Source organism: Trachemys scripta, chromosome 7 (genome assembly GCF_013100865.1).
Source record: "Trachemys scripta elegans isolate TJP31775 chromosome 7, CAS_Tse_1.0, whole genome shotgun sequence".
In the NCBI taxonomy this organism is placed as follows: domain Eukaryota; kingdom Metazoa; phylum Chordata; order Testudines; family Emydidae; genus Trachemys; species Trachemys scripta.
Window position 1 is genome coordinate 19,384,028 of NC_048304.1, and position 22,263 is coordinate 19,406,290.

A 22,263-nucleotide genomic window follows, 5' to 3' on the forward strand; every position below is an offset into this window, starting at 1 on the left:
TGGGGGTAAGGGTGGATGGTGCCACTGAATACACAGCTATATAGATCCACTAGCTATTCTTCCCTTGGTGGGGGATCATCTGGCAGAAGTGGTGGCTGGACATCAGCTGTGCTGCTGTCATAGTGGGGAAAGGCTTTTTTCCTTCCCACCCCTGCGGAGATCCCCTATGAAATAGCCCAGACATGTGGCTTGGTGCTGGGATCCAGAATTTTGTCCTTAAAATTAATTTGTGCACTACATCCAAGACAATAGCAGTATCTGGCAAATGCATACCTGAGAGGAGGCAGTGTGGTCTAGTAGCTAGGTTAAGTTCCCTTGTTCTATAGCTCAGGGCTTCATTCTCCAGGGCTACCAATCCTGCACCTGTCACCAGCACTAATTCCATTTTAAAATACAGAGGCTGGGGTTCAAGTCCCAGGTGGGCCATGGACCGGCTGTGTGTGGCCTTGGTCAGATCACTGCTCCTCTCTTTCTCCTCCTGTCCTTTGTCTATATTGTCTGTTTATGCTGTCAATTCTTTAGGGTAGGGACTCTGTGTTTGCATCTTGTAATACGAAAAGAAAGACCGTGTGGATGTGGGATATTCATGCGCAGGGCAACAGTAAGGAGAAACCGTACGCTCACTTAATGCTAACAGATAACCTCTGCTCCTGGAACTGAACCATGGGCAAAAATCCCCCCTAACCCATTTGATTAATATCTTTACCCTGTATGCTCAAGGAAGGATCAGCATAATTAAGCTTTTAAGACAACAAATCTGTGGTTGCAAGCCATTCCCCCCTCTCTTTTCCCCATGATAAACAACCTGCCTCAATTATTAACAATGAATTGTCTCTGTAGTAGAGAACCTTTGGGCCTTTGACTTCCTCTCCACATTCACCTTTAATAACAACAACTTGCTTAGAGCCATCACCTTTGAAGTCAGTGACCTCTAGGGCTACATAGTGCAGCCAGTAAGTCTGGGGAGCAACATAGCTAAACCCACACCAGATGGAATATCTGCTGCTTTGCAGTGTGTAACCACTCTGCTTCCCGCCCCACTTGCTTATGCCCGCTTTTACAAACCCATCCACCTGCTACTACAGAGCCAATCAGTTAAAACAAATGCAGCAGGGGAGGAGGTTGGCCAGACATCACAGGAGTGGAGGGAAGTCCTATGTTCTTAAAATGTAATTGAAAGACAAAACTTTTTAAAGAATAAAATGCAATTATATTTTTAAAGTAAAAAATGTGCTTTTGTTTATGATCAGAAGAGAGAGCCTCTTTCTGAAGAAACAGGGACAGATTCTGAGCTCTGCGATGCTGTTGTAAACTCCATTGAAATCAATGCTGTTTGAGTGGATTTATACTAAGATCAGAATTTTCCCCACAATGTTTAAATCTGAGGGATCTTTAACCTACAAATCATAAAGAGGAGATTTCTAACATTTCCAAAATACACTCCATGGAAACCTTTTCCAGTTCTGTTATATTCTTGGAAGAAGTTCAACTGAACTGTGTCTGTACACAAAAGCAGTAAAATGGATCTCACTCCTGTAAACAGCTATCATCCCTTTTTCTAGGGAAGAAAGCTCTTTAGGGGCCACTGTTGGAGCTACATTTACTTGACCGACAGCCTGAATGTACAAACATTAGGCTGCCAAATAGACAAAATTTCAGATGCCAGTAATGAGGAAAGAGCAAGCATATTATAGACGTAGTGCACATGTTCAAAAGCATCAGTCTATCATGCTTGGGGATTAAATCTGTGTTAAGGGGTTTTGATCTATTTTAAAAGTTAAATGAATTTGTTTCAAATGTGTTGCTAATGAAAAAAGAAAGAGAAGAAAGTAACTGAAAGAAATTACAGCTGTAAATCTGGTTTATTTGATGAATTAAAAAAAAAAAATTCAGAGAGTGACCTTGAGTCTAGCTCCATTTTACTCACTTTACGCAAGTGGCCTACTCTTTGCTGGATTTCAACAACCCTACAGTAACAAACCAAAGCATGGTGCTGCACATTCACAGGGGCATGTGTACTGGTATACATTGAACGTTTCCTCTTGTGGGACCCTCCTGCTCTGATCACCAGGCAAAATTCTCATCCGTACTTGGACTTTACTGAGGCTCCAGTTAGGCAATGTACTTGTCTAACTTTTAGTATCTGACTAGTCTGAGTTGAGAGTTCATTCCACATCTGCCCCGCTTATTCTCTTCTGCCCTGCTCTCCTCCCCTCCCTTCCCTTCCCTTTTAGCTGAAATCTTCATAAGTAACCCATCCAATCCCCACAACCCCGTGGAACTAACATGACATTTGCTGCTACCACATTGTTCACGCTGCTTGTGAGTTCTACCTTTCCCCCCTGCCTGTGTCTGTCTTGTCTATTTATGTTACAAGCTCTTTGGGGGCAGGGACTGTCTACTGTGGTTGTACATAACACAAGAACTGGGGGTCACCAACTGAAATCAAAAGGCAGCAGGTTTAAAACAAACAAAAGGAAGTGTTTGTTCACACAACACACAGTCAACCTTGCCAAAGGCTGTTGTGAAGGCCAAGACTATAACAGGGTTTAAAAAAGAAATAGATTCGTTCATGTAGGATAGGATCATCAATGGCTATTAGTCAGAATGGACAGGGATGGTGTCCCTAGCCTCTGTTTGCCAGAAGCTGGGAATGGGCAACTGGGGACGGATCACTTGATGATTACCTGTTCTGTTCATTCCCTCTGGGGCATCTGCCATTGGCCACTGTCAGTAGACAGGATACTGGGCTAGATGGACATTTGGTCTGACCCAGTATGGCTGTTCTTATGTACAGTGCCTAGCTCAATAGAGCCTCATTCTTGGCTAGCACTGAGGCACTGCCGTAATAAATTTGATTAACAATAATTGCAGAGAGTAGAGCTGAATTGGAGGTCTGGCTATGTATCAGATAAAGAGCTGATGGTAAAAGTGTGAATAAAAGCATTGAGATGTCCATTCCAGTTACTTTCATGGCTGCCTCCCATAATCTGCACATCTGTCCTTATCTCTCTAGTATCTGGCATGGCACATTTTTGGCCTGGTAGTCTCAACAGTGTCCCTTTGAAATGTTTTCTAAGAACATTCTGTTTACAAGCTAGCTAGTGTGTTACATACATTAACATATTGTGCACCTCTCTGCTATATCAACAATAGTGATTCACTGTATTTATTATTAGGCAAATGATCTATAGAATTCTAGTATGTTTCTTGCTCCATTTCAATACACAAACACTGATCATCCTTTCCTTGGTTTGGTTGTTTCAAAATGTACATCACTTATACTGGACTATCCATTGCATGTATTATCTCTCTACCTGCATTTTAGCCTTAGCATACTGCACTTGGACACCGTACTCAGTCTCCGAAGTGAGAGTGATTTTATTTCATATAACTTATGTGCTGGCAATTTCAAGGAACAACACGGAATGCTGAGGATACAGCTTCCCGATTATTGGTCAAAACTAGGTTCTGAATGCTAGTTGGGTGAAATTCACCACCGTGGCTTAGATTAATCTCCCCTCTTTTAAATGCATTTTAAGGTGCACGGGCTGTTAACCAGGCCCTCTTCAATGGAGTGAATTTCACCTTCTAAGTATATTTTTGTGTGACTTTTCTTTGAGCCTTTTTAGTGTTCCTTACAAAAGGGAATGGGGGAAAAAAGTGATAGAATGGTTTGGAGCCTCACCAATGAGATCTGGAGCCTATCACCCCTAGCTTGCAGATTTGAATCTGCCCCCAGACAGCAGTGACTAACCGTTTGTACGATTTGATAGCTGTTTGGTGACCTACGTGAAATGGAGATGATGGTTTCAGTCCACTTCCTAGCAGCAAGTGTCTGTACCACAAAACCACCATCACCAGTGGCACTAATTGGTTAGACCCTCTGTCGGTAGATTCATCCTGGAGGGAGAGGAATAAACATATTCTGGAGATTAAAGTACCTTCTCACCCCATTGTTGATCCCTATTCCTATCTTGGTAGAGTGGGGCAAGTGTGCATTTCCACTGCCCACGTGCCCCATGTCTCTTGCTAGAGGACTTCTTTCTGTAGGGCTATCAGTCCTGTACCTGTCACTAAATCCACTGTATAATTAAAAATAAAAGTTTGTGTGTGTGTGTCAGGGGACTCTCCCATGGAAATGAACAAGTATTGAAGAAATTGTTAAAACCAATTGTTCAAATGTAACGTTAGATCTGGTGTATTTTAAATGTAATTTAAGTGCTGGATAGACCATAACAGCCCTACCTAGCATGGAACTCTGGAATCTGGCACTTTATAAATTTTAGATTTTTGGATCTATTTGAGCTGACAGAGCCCTTGCGTATGTACTTATTGTGACACAAGTACAGCATGTATGTGCAGTCAGTATTTGTGGGGAAAATCCATGTGACATTTCTTTACCAAGCAGTGACTGCACGTGGGCTGTCGGTGCTTTGCAACGTTAAATATCGTATCCAGTTTAAATGTTTTAGATTTTAGCTGAGCCACGTTGCTCGCTGATCACTGAGCAAATGCTCAGTCTGGATCAGGCAAATCAAAGGCCAAATCCCACTTGCCTTATTCATGTATGCCCTCCTGTGGCTCCATCTTTCTCCTAAAGACCTGTAGATAGATTTACTGCCAGGCTCAAACTCTGTGGGCTCCCCACACCATGTATGTGAGAGGGATGCAAGTGTTCACTCAGAGAGGAATGTGCCACTAGCTGAGCAAATGGATGACCAGATTGTCCCCTTCCATAAAGACATCTGTGGAAAGGAACCTGGACTTTGTTCCAAACTGTCTCATAGACTCATAGACTTTAAGGTTGGAAAGGACTATTATGATCATCTAGTCTGACCTCCTGCACAATGCAGGCCACAGAATCTCACCCACCCACTCCTGTAACAAACCCCTAACCTATGTCTGAGTTATTGAAGTCCTCAAATCGTGGTTTAAGGTGCAGCGAATCCTCCAGCAAGTGACCCAGGCCCCACGCTGCAGAGGAAGGCAAAAAACCTCCAGGGCCTCTGCCAATCTGCCCTGGAGGAAAATTCCTTCCCGACCCCAAATATGGTGACCACTTAAACCCTGAGCATGTGGGCAAGACTCACCAGCCAGCACCCAGGAAAGAATTATCTGTAGTAACTCAGATCCCACCCCATCTAACATCCCATCACAGACCATTGGGCATATTTACCTGCTAATAATCAAAGATCAATTAATTGCCAAAATTAGGCTATCCCATCATTCCTTCCCCTCCATAAAATTATCAAGCTTAGTTTTCAAGCCAGATATGTCTTTTGCCCCCACTGCTCCCCTTGGGAGGCTGTTCCAGAACTTCACTCCTCTAATGGTTAGAAACCTTTGTCTAATTTCAAGTCTAAACTTCCTAATGTCCAGTTTATATCCGTTTGTTCTTGTGTCCACATTGGTATTAAGCTTAAATAATTCCTCTCCCTCCCTGATATTTATCCCTCTGATATATTTATAAAGAGCAATCATATCTCCCCTCAGCCTTCTTTTGGTTAGGCTAAACAAGCCAAGCTCTTTGAGTGTCCTTTCATAAGGCAGGTTTTCCATTCCTCGGATCATCCTAGTAGCCCTTCTCTGTACCTGTTCCAGTTCCCTTTTCTGTCCCATCAGAGGATTGGTGCTTGGCCTTCTAAACCCTCAGATATCGTGAGACCTACTGGGAAATGCCATGGGTCTTGGGCCGTCTGCACAGAGACACAGGGTCTCCACACCACGCCTCGGACCAATTAGCACAACAACTTCAGGTCTCCTGTCCCATATAGTCCCTGCTGCTGGCTACCCCCAGTCCTCTGACTATGGCTCACTGTGTGCAGAATGGATCACCATTGTGGATGGGAACCCTGTGGACTTTTGGGTGAACAATGCCCAGGAGGGACAGCAGCGTCTTCCCAGCTCATCCCCTCCCAGGAAGTCTGAACTCCCAGGTGAGAGCACACTGTGTGGGGCTGCTGCTATCTTCCTTTTGCTTCCCTCTAACTGTTTGAGCAGAGAAGCAGAAGCAGAAGGGACTATTTGGGCCTAGCAAATTTCTTGGCGCCAAGGTAACAGGAAGGTTATGATGGAAATGCAGTTCTGGCAGATGCTTAACTGCACCATTTTCCTGCCATCACTCTCAAAACTGTGGTAAAGGCACCCTTCTGTTTCTCCTGAAGTTTTGTGACTAGAGACAGCCTATGAAACAAGTGTTTGCTGTGCCTGTTTCCCTTCCCCAAAATAGCAGCTTCTTTTCGACCATTATCACACCACATGGTGCAGGCGGACTAAGGGTTCTGGGGAGGGCAAATGAAATGGTTCTTTGGGATACACCCCAAAGGTAATTAATTCGTTTTCCTTAACAGGCCATATCTTTAGCTAGTTGTAAATAGGCATAGCTCCATTAGCACCAGTGATCTAGCCCAAAATGTGTGTGTAGGTGGCAAGAGCAGTTTCCTACTGCAGATGCGGAGCCCAGCTGTATTTTCCTTTCAACGCTAACTGTCGTTTTACATCTGTTTACATTTTCAAGGCCATCTCTGCAAAAGAAAAGGGATAGACTCTTCCTTTCTAAAAACGAAGTGAAAGCTAAAATTTACATTTCTTGGCTGCCCAAATCAGGAAGGGTTCATGGGTAAGGGGGTTTGAGGGGCCTAAAGGCTGGTTCCACATACGGCTAACTCCTTTCCCCACAGCGCAGCGTGCTAATGACCATCTGTATTGTTGCATTTCTGAATCGGATTTTAATTATTAATACCACATAGAAAAATTTGGGGGATCTACAGTAACTGCCCATCAGGGGACAATATTGCAAACACTCACCTCACAATGGTAATTGTAAAATAAGATGTATTTCTAGCAGACTTGCCTTATTGAGCTCTTTCTAGAAATTTGATTGCATTTAATTAAAAATTATTGGTTTAAATCTATTCCATATGGTTTTTCTTTTACGTATTAAAATTAAAAAGTGAATCTTCTCATCTGTCAGTTTCAATGCCCCCCACCCAATCACAAACATTCAGAACATGGTGGTTTCTGGATCATTATAATTCTATATCTTCTTCAAATTCTGTTAATTGAAACTTTAATGAAGATTTGCACTGGTTCATTCATCAAATACGTAGCCCTTCACCAATATACCGACAGATGCTAGCTACCAACACTATGTAGGTGAATATAGTGAGGACAGGAAGTGCCACATGTGTTACATATGTGCTATGTCAAAGAAGTCAGGGTCTAAGATGAGTGAAATAAGCATCATACTAAAAGTAGGCCAGGAATTTTAAATTAATAGCATCATGAGGTTTTCTGTGGCAGGGTTACTTCTCATATGATTCCATATTCTAAGATTTAGGTCCCTTGAAGTCCATTTTAAGAAGCAACATTTTAACAATAAATATACTAACTATACATATATATATATATATATATACACACACACACACACAATATGTATAATTACCCTGTTTTGAGATTAGACTATTCTGTTCTAATCCAGGGCATTATGTAACTGAACTATATTGTTTATCCATTTTGATAATCCATTTTGGGCATGGTCTTTTTCCATTTTGTACAGCACTGAATACATGAATGAGGCTCAATAAAAACTTGTTAGCAATATGCACATCTCTGCTTCCCAATCAGCCTTCTACTGAGAAAGGGGCTATTTAGGAATGCCCAATTTTCATTTCTCCGCTAACAGCAGAAACAGCATACACAAAAAACAACATGAAATATCATGTTCAAGCCTTGACCGTGAGACTTCCTTGAACCAGTTCTGATTGGCTTTTCCCCTGGCAACAAATATGTCTAAGTCATAGCAATTTACGTAGTTCAATATTTTTACCTTAAAGAATAACCCAAAATGGGTGGTATGTCTCTGATACAAACAAATGGCCCAGTTTCAAAGCAAATGTCAGTTTTCTCAATGGAAATGGAGCTGCTGAAAGGAAAATGACTAGCGGATCATTAGTGAGATCTGACTAACGTGAGCTTCCCCATGCAGTTAATATTTTGATTTCCTGCCCCATGCAAAATGTGTGGGAGGAGGAGATTTGAAAATACACACTTCATGAAAAAGTGAAACATGAGTGTGAAACAGCTCGGGGTGGGGGGGAAGAATAAAAGGTACATTTAAAACACGGTTGGAAGACTTTCATTTAATTCACCCCAGATTTTTCATTCAGTTGCTTTTCCTTTGTTTTCTCTGTTACCTGTTCTAACTGGAGCCAGTGGGTTAAATTCTCTTCTCCTTTACGCTAGTCTCACCCCATTGGCTTCAAGCTCTAATATGATTATAAAATGATAATAGGGAAGTTATGGTGGAATATCAAGGAGAAGACAGATGGTCCCAAATAGAGTTGCACCAGAACAAATAGTTAAAGCGAAGCTGAAAAATCACAAAATGCAACACATGCAGTTTCAGACAAACCATTTATGTAATTCACTCAGAAGTCAGAAGCTGCCAAAACTCCATGATGAAAGATTTTAAAGCAATTTAATAAATTAATAGACTGTTCAGATTAGGTCCTGGTTTGCTTGGCATTTTTTGGTCCATATTTAATTGCCGTACTTTGAAGGATAAATTAAGTACACAATGTTGCATATGGAAATTGGCAAGAATGATGAAATGAAAGCAGAGATTCCAGGACCCAGTAAGATAGTTTGTATCTGTAACAAATTCCATTCAAACAAGAACTCAGAAATATTGCTCATAAAAAAATAGATCCACCAGAGTAAAATGATTATTTTTAAATGAACTTTGTTTGACTTATGTTCTCTACCCAGATATGATCATCCAGTTCCACTGGGCTTGTTAGGTATGTGTTTACAAAAAGAGTTTCAATACATCTTAATTTAGTCTCTTTTCACTGATAATGGTTTATCTTGTATTCTTCCAAACTCTTTCTTGAAAGCATTGCCTGAACAAGGAGAATAAGCCAAGCAAAATGGAGGATCTGCCTATGACACCTAACAGAGGAAGTCTTGATTAGTCAAGGCTAGCAGGTCTTACATAATAATTTACTACAGTACCTTTCTGTTTCCTGGTCTGTGGTTTGCTGCTTGTTCTCAAAGGCTGTGAAGCTGCTCATATCCACATAGCCGTCATTCTCATTAGCAGCAGATAATGCTCTACTGGGATCTTCAAAAAATTCTGTAAAAGTTCCCGCTCTGGTTGGTCTTCGAGGAGGAATTTGTATATTTTCATAATCGGAGCTCACAGCTGGAATGTTCTCATAGTCAGAAGTATCAGCATTAGGGAACGAAATAGACCTAGGTTTAGTTAAGGGAAGTGGCATGAAAGGAGGTCTGGATCGATCCTCAAAGGACTCCACTCTCGACACACTCCTGCTAAAGGTTTTGGGGATCCCCTTTCTTTTACCATCCTTGTAGAAAAGAACAGTAGAGGGAGACTCAGAAGCTCGCAGCTTCCCAGTATGGGACTTTAGCTGAGGTGAACTACTCAAGCTCCTTCTGTCCAGTTCCATAATCCTAGAAGTCCCGTGATAGCTAGACTCTGAAGAGGACCTTGAAGAGGAAACATTAACATCCACATGGACCTTATTTTCTGTCTTCTTCTTAAATTTTAGGGTGAGAAACCTCTTAAAAGATGATTTCTTTTTCTTAGTGTACTTATCAGGAGATTCGTTCTCTATTAAAAGTGAGGGGGAACTTTTAGTGATTGGCTTTTTGGTGATACAGGCTAGTTCAAAAGGAGGTGGTATGTCAACAACTGAGGATGGGGTGGACACACCACTTGATGAAAGGTGATTCCTCTGTGAAAAGCTACCTGAAGAACCAATTACACAGGGCAAAAAGAGGTTGTCTTCTGTCCTCTTTATTCTATTGTCATCCAATGTAGAGCCATCAGTTTCTCTGTAAACAGAGACTGGCATATCTCTCCCTTCTACCGAGTAAGACCGTGGGTATAAAATAAAGCGTCTTGACGTGGCTGGTAAGGCCCTATTGACTTCTATTGGTTTTCCTTCCAAGAGCGGTAAGTTATTGGTTAAATGTTCAGTCAGAGAGTCATCATTTGAGGACTGTACATCCGTTTCTGGTCCAGTTTCTTCTGGAACAGTTTCTGGCACATAGCCAGGCACTTTCCCAGAGAGTGACCTTGTTCTAGTGACCATACTTTTTCGATCAATGGATAGCAGGTTGTTTTCAGTGTCTACAATTAGTTCTTCTCTTATGCTGTAATCACATGGAATATCTTCTAATTCAGTCTGCACCACTTCTCTAACATGAGGGGTTGCATTCTCTGAGGGCATCACATAAGGATCATCTAGAGAATCACTGGTTGTTTCTCCTTCCTCAGGTACAACAACCACTTCAGGGACTGCTAAATACTCACTAGACTCATGTTCACTATCATAGTCTGCTTTATATTTGCTTTGATCACAACTAGCTAATTCTTCCGCTGTATGGTATTTATCCTCAACTGATGCTTGTTCAGGTGGATTTGGGGATCTTTCTTCAAAGCTACTATGACTGACCTTGTTGCCTTCAAGAACTTGCTCATCTGATTCAGATTCTTCCAAGACACATTCATTGTCACCACAATCTTCAACAAACACATTTGGTTTAGATTCCCCTTCCAGCTCTGGCTCGCTAACAGTTTGAGGACTAGAGAGCTGGCTATCATTACTCAAAAAAGTCCTTTCCAGTTGCAAATTATCATCTAAGTTTTCTTGGGGTGAGTCAATGACATCTTCATTGCATTCGCTCTCAAACGGAACAATTTGACAACTATCATCTATATTCTCTGCCGTCACCACTTCTTCCTCTTTTTCAGAGTCTTCTCTAGCCTCACATGTTGTCTTTGATGTTTCCTCCTCACTCTTCATCTCAATGGTTTGGTACCCATCATCTATATAGTCTTCCCTTTCCACATTTGTTTCTTTGTCGCTATCTGGACTTACTTCCTCTTCTTCAGCTGCAGCTTCATTGATAGAACCTCCCAAATCCCCTTCTGCGTCAGGTTCATTTTCTTTCAGTCCTAACCCAATGTCTGTTTCTTCTTCATCAACATCATCAGGAATTATATCAGAATTTGCACAACCATAATTTACTAATTCCGTTTCTGTACTCAGTACAAACTCTGCATTATCATCCAGGTCACCACTGTTTGCTGGACTCACTTCTGTGTCATTGTTTGATAGCTCATCTTCTAAAGTTTGGGGCAGTTCATCATTCTCTTCTGGTATTGGCTCATCATCTACAGGTAAATGTGTTAGAATAATGTCTTCACAGATATTGCCCTTCAAGTCCTCATCTCCATTCAAAATCTTACAGTTTTCCAGGTTATACTCATTATTGTCCTTTACCAGATTGAGGTTATTAAATGTTTCCTCAGCCTCACCTTTGAAATAGTTTTGGAGGTCATCTACACAGTCCACTTCTTCCTCCATATTCTTAGAAGCAACATCTTCTACTTCAAGGGCTCCTGAAGACACTTGACTAAGTGCTTCAGACCTGTCACAGCCTCTCATTTCTGTTGCTCCATCTGAGTCTGGTTCCACAGGTTCCACAGCATCTGAAGAGTCAATGTCCTCGGCTTCAGTTATTTCTGGATTACAGATCTCCTCGTCATTAGCTATGCTATGATCCTCTTCCTCCCCGGATGCTTCTGGAGTTTCTAAGACCTCATTCTCTGCAGATGACTCTAAACACTCGTCATGCGCATGTTCAAAGTCATCAGTCAGCTGAGCTTCAGGAACTACGATATATTCATCACCAGCCTCAGATTCCGAGCACTCAATGTTGCATTGATTTCCTTCATACAGCTCTCCATCGGGACATATCAGTTTTCCATTTGTGAATTTATTTAAGTTATTGTTGGTATAAACACTGGACCTCCCCTCAGTGTCAGCTGAGAGTTTTGGCTTGGGAGCAATGGGTGGTTTTGGACCCCTAGACATAGAGTTTGGATTATGAAGAATATCAGGCCTTGACAATGAAGGCGGAAATTTGGAGACAGCCACGGAAGAAAGATGACTGATAATCTTTGGTTTTGGTGCTAGTGGTGGTTTTGTGAAGTCTGGAAAAGAAACAAAGAAAAGCCATATTAGCAGTTTGCCATCCTGGTTTCAACAAATATCTATTCACTGGTTTAATAGAAACATAGTGGCAGTGAAGCCACCAGAGAATCCATCCCAATTAACTTTATTTGTTTATAGTAATTTTGACTAGAATTGTAGTGCAGCTGGTCCATAGAGGAAAATGGTGGCAGGAAGCACTGAACTACAACTCCCATGAAGCACTGCGGCCACACAGGAGGACACAGTTTAATATCAGACTGAGCCAAACAGAAACCTATCAATACAGGAATGTCAAAATTTTTCATTTCAATCAGAAATGTAGAAACAATGTTTCAATATTTCCAAAATGAAATGTTGGGGTTTTGACCAAATGTTTTCAGTTTTTTGATGTTCAGATTTTCAATTAAAAAAGTTTCAGTGGAAAGAAGACACTTACAAATCTTTATTGGAACACCCAGTTCCATCATAAAACAGTCTTTCCACAGAAAAATTGTGACCAGTTCTAATTTGAATCCATAAAAATGCAGTGCAAGCAATGTGTAGCAATGCTTTTATCTGTATTGTAGACTGCAAAACAAATCCACACTCAGTTTGTTCTGCCAGCAATTTAAATGGTTAATTCAGACTTGTAAAACTGACATGAATGTTTACCAGCCCAAAGCACAAAATCTATTCTCCCACCTTTACTATGGTGACTGATAATGAAAAACTGAATGATATGTTACTTGCTGGTCAACTAATTTATTCACCCAGGGCGAAAGAATTTCTGAAGGGTTGGTTAAGTCTTTACATTAATTATGTAGCTGAGCTACAACACAGTGAATGAAATCCTTGTACCCTAAAATGAGGAGAGGTAATTGGTGTCAACTTAAGTTCAGTTTTCAAAATGTATAACTTCTTCAGTTGCTTCACTGTTCAGAAGACACAACGACAATGTAAACGACAAGCCCACTTGGTAAGCAATTCTCTTTTATTTAAAGTACATTTTGGTGCTCATAAAAGTTGAACATGGATGGCCCTGGAAACTGAAGACTATGTTTTAGTGAAGAAGAGCATAGGACACTGCAAGCTTTTTCCAGCCCACCAATACTGACACCAGTATGTCAACCTGGGCTTGCTGGCCACCCACCTATAGGGTGAGGTGGTATTTAATTATCCATGTATATTCAGCCCTCAGGTGATATACTGCCAACAAGAGAGCCATTTAATGCCAATTTGTGGTGAGTTTTGTGACGTAGAGACTCATCCATTACAAACTAGACTGAGACCCTCAGTTCAGGTCACACCGGCCACAGAATAGCCATCAGATGACCTGGGCAAGGCATGAAGCAGTGAGGTTGAGATGAAAGGCTCAATATCTCATCACCATTCATATGAGCTCTCCAATCACCTTTCTCAAGCAATTTAATTTACTAGTTCCATATCTGGGTGGGAAATGTGTACAGTACTAAGGTCCTATTGGTACTTTAAAAGCCTATTGTTAGGCTGTATTCATCCTAGCATATGCCCGTGTATCCCTGGTGACAGAAAGTTTATTCAGAGAGGGGTTGGAGCGGTTCAGGGTATCTGCAACCTCCAGTCTTTTTTTGGGGGGGTATCAGAGCCCCCAGATGGGTGCCATTGACCATGCCAGGGTTCATGGCCAGTGTGACTAGTAGTTGCACTGATTCCTTTTCCTAGCACCACAGCTTAAAGCTGCCTTCCCTTGTGGAACTGCCCAGCAAGTTAGCAGTGAACTGCAGTTTTGTAATTCCCTGCACCTCTAGCATTTCATGGACACGTGCAACATTTTGTGACCAAAGAAGTTTTACCACATGCAATTTTTCGGTGATGATTTTTAGAATGCTAAAAGCATTGTTTTGAAACCCCTTAATCAGAGCCAAGAAAACCATCCTGATTCAAATCATCTTTCTATTGGGATTCCCGCCAAACCCAAAGATATTCAGAAGCGAAACTGCAGGGCTGCAATATTAAAATTGTCAAATATTATCCTGCAACTTTTTGGATTCACCAAGACTTTTTCTATATTAGTGTTAATAGCCTATGTGGGCTACAAAGTGTTAGGTCTCTTTGATACAATTTGTGGCAAGCTATGTGATTTGGGAAGTTTTCTACAGGGTATCACACACACTGCAGTCTTCTGAGGTGAAATGTCGGTTTCTTGCACTCTCTAGGTTTGCGTTTAACTATGCTAGTCCTCTAGGTAAGCACCAGAATAAAGTGACTCAAGGATGGGGGATCTAGTCTGTTAATGAACAGCAGATACATCATTCATGCCAGTATGTGGACATGTCAGGAACACAAGGCAGAGATTTACAGATGCCCTGTTCCTCCCTGGAACAGGTTCATCATGGAGAGCATTAGTGCAAGTTGCTATATAGCCCTGGCAAGATGTCTTATTTCTGTAATGGAGGAGCCACCTCAATGAGGGAGAGAGAGTAGGAGAGCATCTGTGCCCATTCTCCCCACTGCTCCCCGGTGACTGCCAATCAGGTGGTCAATCTGTGCGAGGTGTGGTGGTGGTGGTCATCATGCCTGTGATGTAGACATATCTGCCCACTGCTACTGGACTTGAGACCCCAACCTGGGCCACTGAATAGCCAACAAATGGTGACAACTTTACCTCACAACCATCCTGGACTGGATTTGACCCAACAGCCTAGAACGGAAAGGCTCCTTATCCCATAGCCTCCATGGTGCCCCATTTTTAATCAAAAGTCATATGAATTACGAACTCAGAATACACTGATAACTCCAATCAACAAAATAATGTTTTGCTCACAAGTACGATTTTATATGGCACTGCTCCCCAATTTCTGCAACCAAGTTTCTGTTTCTTAAAACACATGCTTAAGTAAACATTATTATTAGATAAAATGTATATTTGGATTATTGGATTTTCAGAGACATGACTGGAGTGTTTTTCTGAAATTCCTACCCTTGCTGCAATTGCTTCTAATATGCGGGTTGATGCTGTTGATTTGCATTCTTTGTTTTACTCAGAAACAATCTTCAAGCCACATCTTGAAGCCAGTGGGATTTAAGAACTGAGTTAAAACTGAGCAAAGCATCTCAGAATTTGCCCCAGAGAAATTAAAATTAGAATAAATTTGTTCATTAGGTCATCCATCCCAATCTTACAGAAACCAATGAAAAATTATTACAGTACATTCTCTAATGATTTGTCCTATCTAGTTTCCCATTTCCCAAGGAGGAGACCCTATTCAAACAAAACTGCTGCTGCTGAGGTCATCAGATACATGTCTCCTGATCAGGAAGATCGAGAAGAAATCCTATCTAGAAGTCACGTGTATAGCAGCAGGATCTAGACTGCCAGTAGTTCTGGCTACTTTAAGATGAACTGGATGGATGTTACAGGAGTGCTCTATCACAATATATAGGTAACTAGTTAATAGATAAGGTGCCAGTAGATGGCACTCAGAAATATGTAGCATAGATCCTGAATCTTGTAGAACTAATCAGACTTGTTATACAATGCAAAGGGCTTCTGGCAGCTCTTTACATTGGCTTTTAATTGGGGAAATGCAAGTGTAAGGGGCAAGGTCTCTGATGGTTGGGTAAAAGGAAGATGAGGAAATCCCAGCATTCTGCATGGGCAACTAGTGAAGGTCATTCAACACACTTATCCTTGCTTCAGCTGAGCCAGTTGCAAAGGCACTGACCACTAAAGCCAAGCACAATAAGGGAAGAAGAGTACAGTTACTGGATGCTAAGAAGGAAAGAAAAAAAGTCTAATCTCACTTAACTGTCAAAGTTGGGCATTTTGATGTACTTTTAACATGCCACAAAATGCAACTACATGTATAACAATGGTCTGATAACATATATGCTAGCTCTAGAAATATCATATGTAGCAAAAACACTGAAATACATATATTCAAAGATAAAATGACAATATGAGCATATCCTTATCAAACATTTACTGTAGTATTTGTAGCTTCCAGTGTCCAATCTCTATGAAGATTCCTTAATACCAAATCAGACAGTTGTTCTGAGGACCAAGGGAGTTGGGCTTCTGTTATTTCCATCTTTGTCTTCGTATCTGCATCAGAGATGCTCCTCTGCTTAGTAATCAGAGTATAGCATCCTGCAGGTGCTTACCTCCTCAAGCTCCAGAAATGAATTCAATCAACACATTCTGCAACTGGCAAGTGGTATCTTTAAATGAGTCTGTAAAAATAAAAATCCACTGATTGGATTATTTCAGCTAAATAGATCATTTTATTCACTTTAGGAAATGATGATCATTTTATTCACTTTAGGAATCTGCTGCACCAGTGATTCCATTAATAAAAGAGAACTTTTTCTTTCCACAAATCAGATGGTCTCTGGAGAATCTCAGCATGTTGAGGGTCCATCAGCAGACAGAAGAAATCATTCTTCACCTTTATTGCTCCCCCATCATTAGCTGGGCTGGAGACTTGGGTGCAGAGTGAGAGATGACAGCTCAAAAAACAAGAGAGAGACAACTTCTCTGCCTCTCAACTGATCCTGAGACCTTTCTTCCAGTCCTCTACCTCCTTAGTTTTCATTTGAGATATCTGCGGCTCAAAGGTAGCAGTCAACTGTGTGGCCAGTTGTTCTGAAGGAGCTAGACATTCCAGGCCAAGCACAAAGCACACATGTTGAAGGAGATATCTTGCCTCAGTGGATTTGAAGAGAAATACCAATGTATGGGGGGAAATAAGAGAGGCTTAAAGCAGGTGTGCAGTAAGAAGAGAAAGCTATATAATCTCACAGTCTCCAATACAGTTGTTTTCTCCCTCTCCACACCATCTTCTGCTGCTACTAATCAGGTTGTATGACTAATAATGTCTTAAATTTTATAGACCACTGTTCACTCCAAAGCACTTTACAAACTTTTTGGAATGAAATAATTTTACCACCGCCAAAGCAACCACTCCATGCATTGTTTCGGCAGAGGAAGTAAAGAATACTGTACCCAGCTGAAAATGAAGGGACACAGAATGTATCTGAATCTGGCCAGGGAACCAGGATTTTTCTATCTATCCATCTCATGCATGTTTAAGAGATGCATTTCTAGAATTACATACAAAGCTCCCAAATTTTCGCCAGCTCTATGTGCATCATTTTATGTAAAGCATTTAAGGAGTATTTAGTTATTCTCAAATAATTTTCATATACACAAACTTCAATTGTTTAAAAAATGGTGTGGATTTAGTGATTACCAGAACAGCCCTTCAGTGGCATGACTGGTACAGTCTGTAGCCTTGTTCACAGTAGTTTGCTAGTATGAATTAGCGATCAGTGGCCTAATTTTCCCACTGTGCCAGCCTTTGTTCACTTCAGGATGCTTCCTCTCTCTGTTATAACTGCTCACCGTGTTGCTCTTGCCCTTCACAAAGTTTGTAAAATAGTTTGTTTACTTCTTTTTTTTTATGTACAAATGTTTATTTTTCTTTTCTTTTTAAAAATCATGAAATAAAAGCAAATCTGTCCCAGCACAATGGATCCCTATGAGCCTTTGATGATCAGGGCAATTCCACTTTGGGTATGTTTGTTTCGGCTTCCGTTGGACTCTGAGCCACTTAAGAAGATTCTAACATAACTTATTAAAGGGCAAAAATAACATCACACCATAAGAAATGTGCTTGTTTATAAATAATAAGAATGCATGTTTATTTCAAGTTGTGAATCTTTGTGTTTGGGAGAGAGAGACACCCTGTGCCTAAGGGAAGCTGTTTGGGACCAGATGCTCTTTTAGTCTTCTCCTCCCCTTATTGTTTGAAGCTTCCTAGTTAGCCACTGCGTCTTCCTCTCCTTGACTACCTTCCTCCTGGTGAGCATGAATTCCAACAGGGTTGCATCCCTTTCACAATGCACATTAAATGGCAATCCCTGACCACCAGCTGAGTCATCAGGGAGTGAACGGCAGCTTGTTTACCCATCCTGTAAAGGCATCCAAATCACACTGCCATCATCTCAAAGGTCCTTTTAATGATACATAGATTTGCTCATGAGTCCCTTTAGATATCTTTTGTGCTGGAGCTTGAAGACAAGAAAAGAGAAGGAAAGTGTTCTTCAGGGTGCAGCTGTTATCACCTGAAACATTGCAAAATGTCTATTTACTAATATTCTCCAAACCTGGTCATTCGTCAAAATGAATATGGTTTCGTATTTACTGAAGGTTTAAGTAAAGCCATCAGGGACTTGGTGGACTTGGTTTGAACATCTAGTTGAATGCTGATATTTCAAGCAAAGCAGGCACGTTTGTAAATATGTTCTAGGCCAATGGTTCTTGAGCTGTGGTCTGCAGTGCTGCTTTGGCTACAAGGGTGAAGCATCCATGAGTCTTCAAGATGCTGTTAGCAACAGTCCAGGTTGTTGGTAGCTAGGATTCAGTTCAGGAGTCTTTTAGAGTTCCAAAAGCCTTTTTGCATACCACAGAAATTCAAGCACCTTTGTGTAGCCTGTTTAGCGGCTCCATCTCTTATGTTGGATGTTCCTTTGGCATAAACTTGACAGAACCAGGAGCAATGGTCTCAAGTTGCAGTGTGGGAGGTTTAGGTTGGATATTAGGAAAAACTTTTTCACTAGGAGGGTGGTGGAGCACTGGAATGGGTTACCTACGGAATTGGTGGAATCTCCTTCCTTAGAGGTTTTTAAGGTCTGGCTTGACAAAGCCCTGGCTGGGATGATTTAGTTGGGGATTGGTCCTGCTTTGAGCAGGGGGTTGGACTAGATGACCTCCTGAGGTCCCTTCCAACCCGATATTCTAAGATTCTAAATTCAACCATGAGCAAATATTCAGACAACCCAAAACTGGAGAGACAGCTAGCACAGAGGAAGACAGACCAAACTGCACAGTTCATTGATTCACAAAGTTTAAGGCCAGAAGGGACCATTAGAACATCTAGTCTGACCTCCTGTATATCACAGGCCGCTAAATTTTACCCACTTATTCCTGTATTAAGCCCAATAATGTATGTTTGACTAAAGCATGCTTTCCAGAGAGGCATCCAGTCCTGATGTGAAGACATCAAGCGATGGAGAATCCACCATGTCCCTTTGTGTTCTGTTCCAGTGGTTAATCACTCTCACTATTCAAAACGGGTGCCTGATTTCCAACTTTAATTTGTCTGGCTTCAGCATCCAGCTATTGGTTCTTGTTATGCCTTTTTCCATTAGATTAAATAGCTCTTTAGTACTGAGTAGTTTCTCCCCAGGAAGATACTTATACACTGTAATCAGGTCACCTCTCAACCTCCTTTTTGGTAGATGTCATTATAAGGCATTTTCTCCAATCCTTGAATCATTTTTGTGGATCTTTTCTGCACTCTCTAATTTTTCAACAGCTTTTTAAAAATGAGGACACCAGAACTGTATTCCAGGATCAGTCTCACCAATGCCATATACAGAGGCAAAATCACCTCCATGATCCTATTCATTACTCCCTTATTTATACACCCAAGGATTTCAGTAGCCCTCTTCCACACAGCAGTGAACTTGGGAGCTCATATTGAGTTGCTTGTCCACTATTAAACTTAACTCCTTTTCAGAGTCATTGCTTTCCAAGACACAGTCCGCAATTACGTAGGTACAGCCAGCATTCATCGTTCCTAGATGTACAGCTTTGCACTTGGCTGTATTAAAACTCATTTTGTTCGAATGGGCCTGGCTTACCAAGTGGTTCAGAGCTCTCTGTCTGACAGCCCTGTCCTCATCATTATTGACCACTCTGCCAATCTTTGTGTCATCCATACATTTGATCAGCAATGATTTTATATTTTCTGCCGGATGAAAATGTTGAATAGCATCAGGCGCAATACTGATCCCTGCAGAACCCTACTAGACACATCCCCATTCAATGATGATTTCCCATTGATGGCTATTTTGAGATCTGTCAGCGAGCCAGTTCCTAATCCAGTCAATGTGTGCTTTAGTGATATTGTATAGTGCTAATTTTTTGATCAGAATGTCAGGTGGTACTGAGTCAAATGCCTTACAAAAGTCTGTTTTATCTACTCAGTTACCTTTATAAACCAAACCTGTAATCTCCTCGAAGAATTAAATCAGGCTTGCGACCTGGGCAGCTTCCACATTAACAAATCCCTTCCCAGAGGGACAGGGAATAAGTAGCACAAATATAAAGTGAATGAAGGGGCCAGAATCACCCAAAGCAAACTCATTTTCATCTCATGTAGCCAAACACTGTAACTGCTGTAAGGAATACAGAGGATTTAGGGAAGGAAATGAAGAAACAGTGTGAGGATCAGCCTTCTAGGCAATTCAGAATCTCTGAAGGTTCATGTTGCTGAAATATTCTCTCTTATCTCTCAGCACTATTGTTATTATTTATTTATATGACCATAGTATGTAGGACCCCAAGCGTAGAGCAGGATCCCATTTATCCTAGCTGCTGTACAAACACAGACCAAAAAGGCAGTCTGTGCCCCAAAGAGCTTACAAGTTAAATCTAAGACAAGAGACAAGAATCACAGACAGATGGGGGAGTACAAGGAAACAATTATACAATATTCAGTTTGATAGGCGATGGTATGAGTTCACTAGTAGTCTAACTGTAGTCACGGTTTGTGTAGGCATTGTGGAAAAGGACAATTTGAAGGAGGATAGTGAGGTAGCTTTGACGATGTTTTCAGGGAGCTTCTCCCAAGTGTGAGGGCCAGCATGGGAAAAAGCACAAAGGTGTTTGTTTGAAAATTTAACAAGTGGGCGATGGAGCCTGGCATCAGCGGCCTATCAGAGGAGGGAGTTGACATCTTAATAGTGAATGAGAGATGATAGGTAGGGTGGGATAGGCAATGAAGGGTCTTGAAAATGAAAACAAATAACTCCTGTTTGATGTGTTGGAGAAGGTGGAGCCAGTAGAAGGATGCAAAGAGAGGGCTGACATGGTCAAAGCATTCTTTGCTGGATTCCCACAGTGGAAATCACTCCCCGAACACAGGGTGAAAGAAGTAATGACATGGAATCTTTCCTATATCTCCTCTTTCTACACAATGATGGAGCAATGGAAAACTGGGCCATGCTTTGAATCTGTCACATCATAACATTCTGGACCTGAATAAAATGTAGAAATACAGATGGGTCCCAAAGCCTAGCTTGGAAAGCTCAGCGTACTCTCCATTAGCATGAAAGGCAGAATGGATGTGTCTTTTCCTACTCTCCAGCTGGCCATAGAACTAATAGGGGTTTCCTAATCACTGGACACATTCTTTCTCTGTTCTGCTCCTTCCCTCTGGAGTTACCAAAACCAGCCAAAATGCTCAACTGCACCGCTGTAATTTGCTCCTCAGACCTGTATTTACTGGTGGATTGATCAAGCTCCTCAGTTATGCAGCTGTGATCACAACTGAAGAAAAGGTATCTACCAATAATGGATAGTGTTAAGGGGCTAACAGCATCCCTGGCTTACCTCCATTTGCCTTCAATGGAGCAAAACCAGGAATGAATTTTGGCCCCATGTGCATATAGTAAAGTGATGCTCTCATTCAGAATAATGCTTCCATAGAAAGTGTCATCCTGAATATCTGGGGCGGGGGGAGGGGGACAGACAGCAAACTATTAAAGTTCTAAAATCAGAGTTAGCTTCTCAGCTGGTCAGCCTATTGTCAACCCCCCTCCCCGCTGCCCAATAATGCTGTGTGCTATGTGGTGTATAAAGTAATCAGAGAGCAGAGTCCTAAACTTCATTTATTTCATGTCCACTCTGAAGTGCTGGGTCCAAAATAGCAATTATCATTCTGCAGGATACCCAAACCAGCCAATAAACCAGTGTTTAATGGGCCTTCATAGATAAGCCATTTTACCATCATTCAGAATTTAGATAAATATGTAGCATATGCTGTGGAACCTGCTCCGATACGTTACAGAGATGAAATTAGATGAGCTAGAGTGATTTACAAGGAAAGTGTAAATCCATTGAGGGGATGCCACTTGTGTTATAAACCACTGGAATTGTCATCACCAGGACTCTAGGATGTACGGTAAATAACTCCAAGATGTCATTAATTTCACACCGCTGACCGCAAATCTTTTGTTGTTGTATATTTATGACATATGGGTCCCTCACTGTGTGTTTCAAACCATTTGAAATAAGTGAAAGTGACATAGGATGGGATTTTCAAAAGAACCTAAATGATTTAGGAGCATAGAGGTAAAATTTTCAGTGGGACTGAGGATCCTAAGTCATTCAACATTTTTATTTTCACTTATTAGAGTCTGTGCT

General features: G+C 41.3%; 1 protein-coding gene across 5 annotated transcripts in view; it reads right to left on the reverse strand.

The window, feature by feature from the left end:
• FGD5 (FYVE, RhoGEF and PH domain containing 5) overlaps positions 1–22,263 on the reverse strand; it is a 149,713-nt gene that overhangs the window by 122,268 nt on the left and 5,182 nt on the right. For all 5 annotated transcript variants that reach the window (XM_034775088.1, XM_034775089.1, XM_034775091.1 and 2 more), the window contains exon 2: positions 9,022–12,031. In XM_034775088.1, coding sequence (XP_034630979.1) covers positions 9,022–12,031 — 3,010 coding nt within the window. The remainder of the gene's footprint in view (positions 1–9,021; positions 12,032–22,263) is intronic.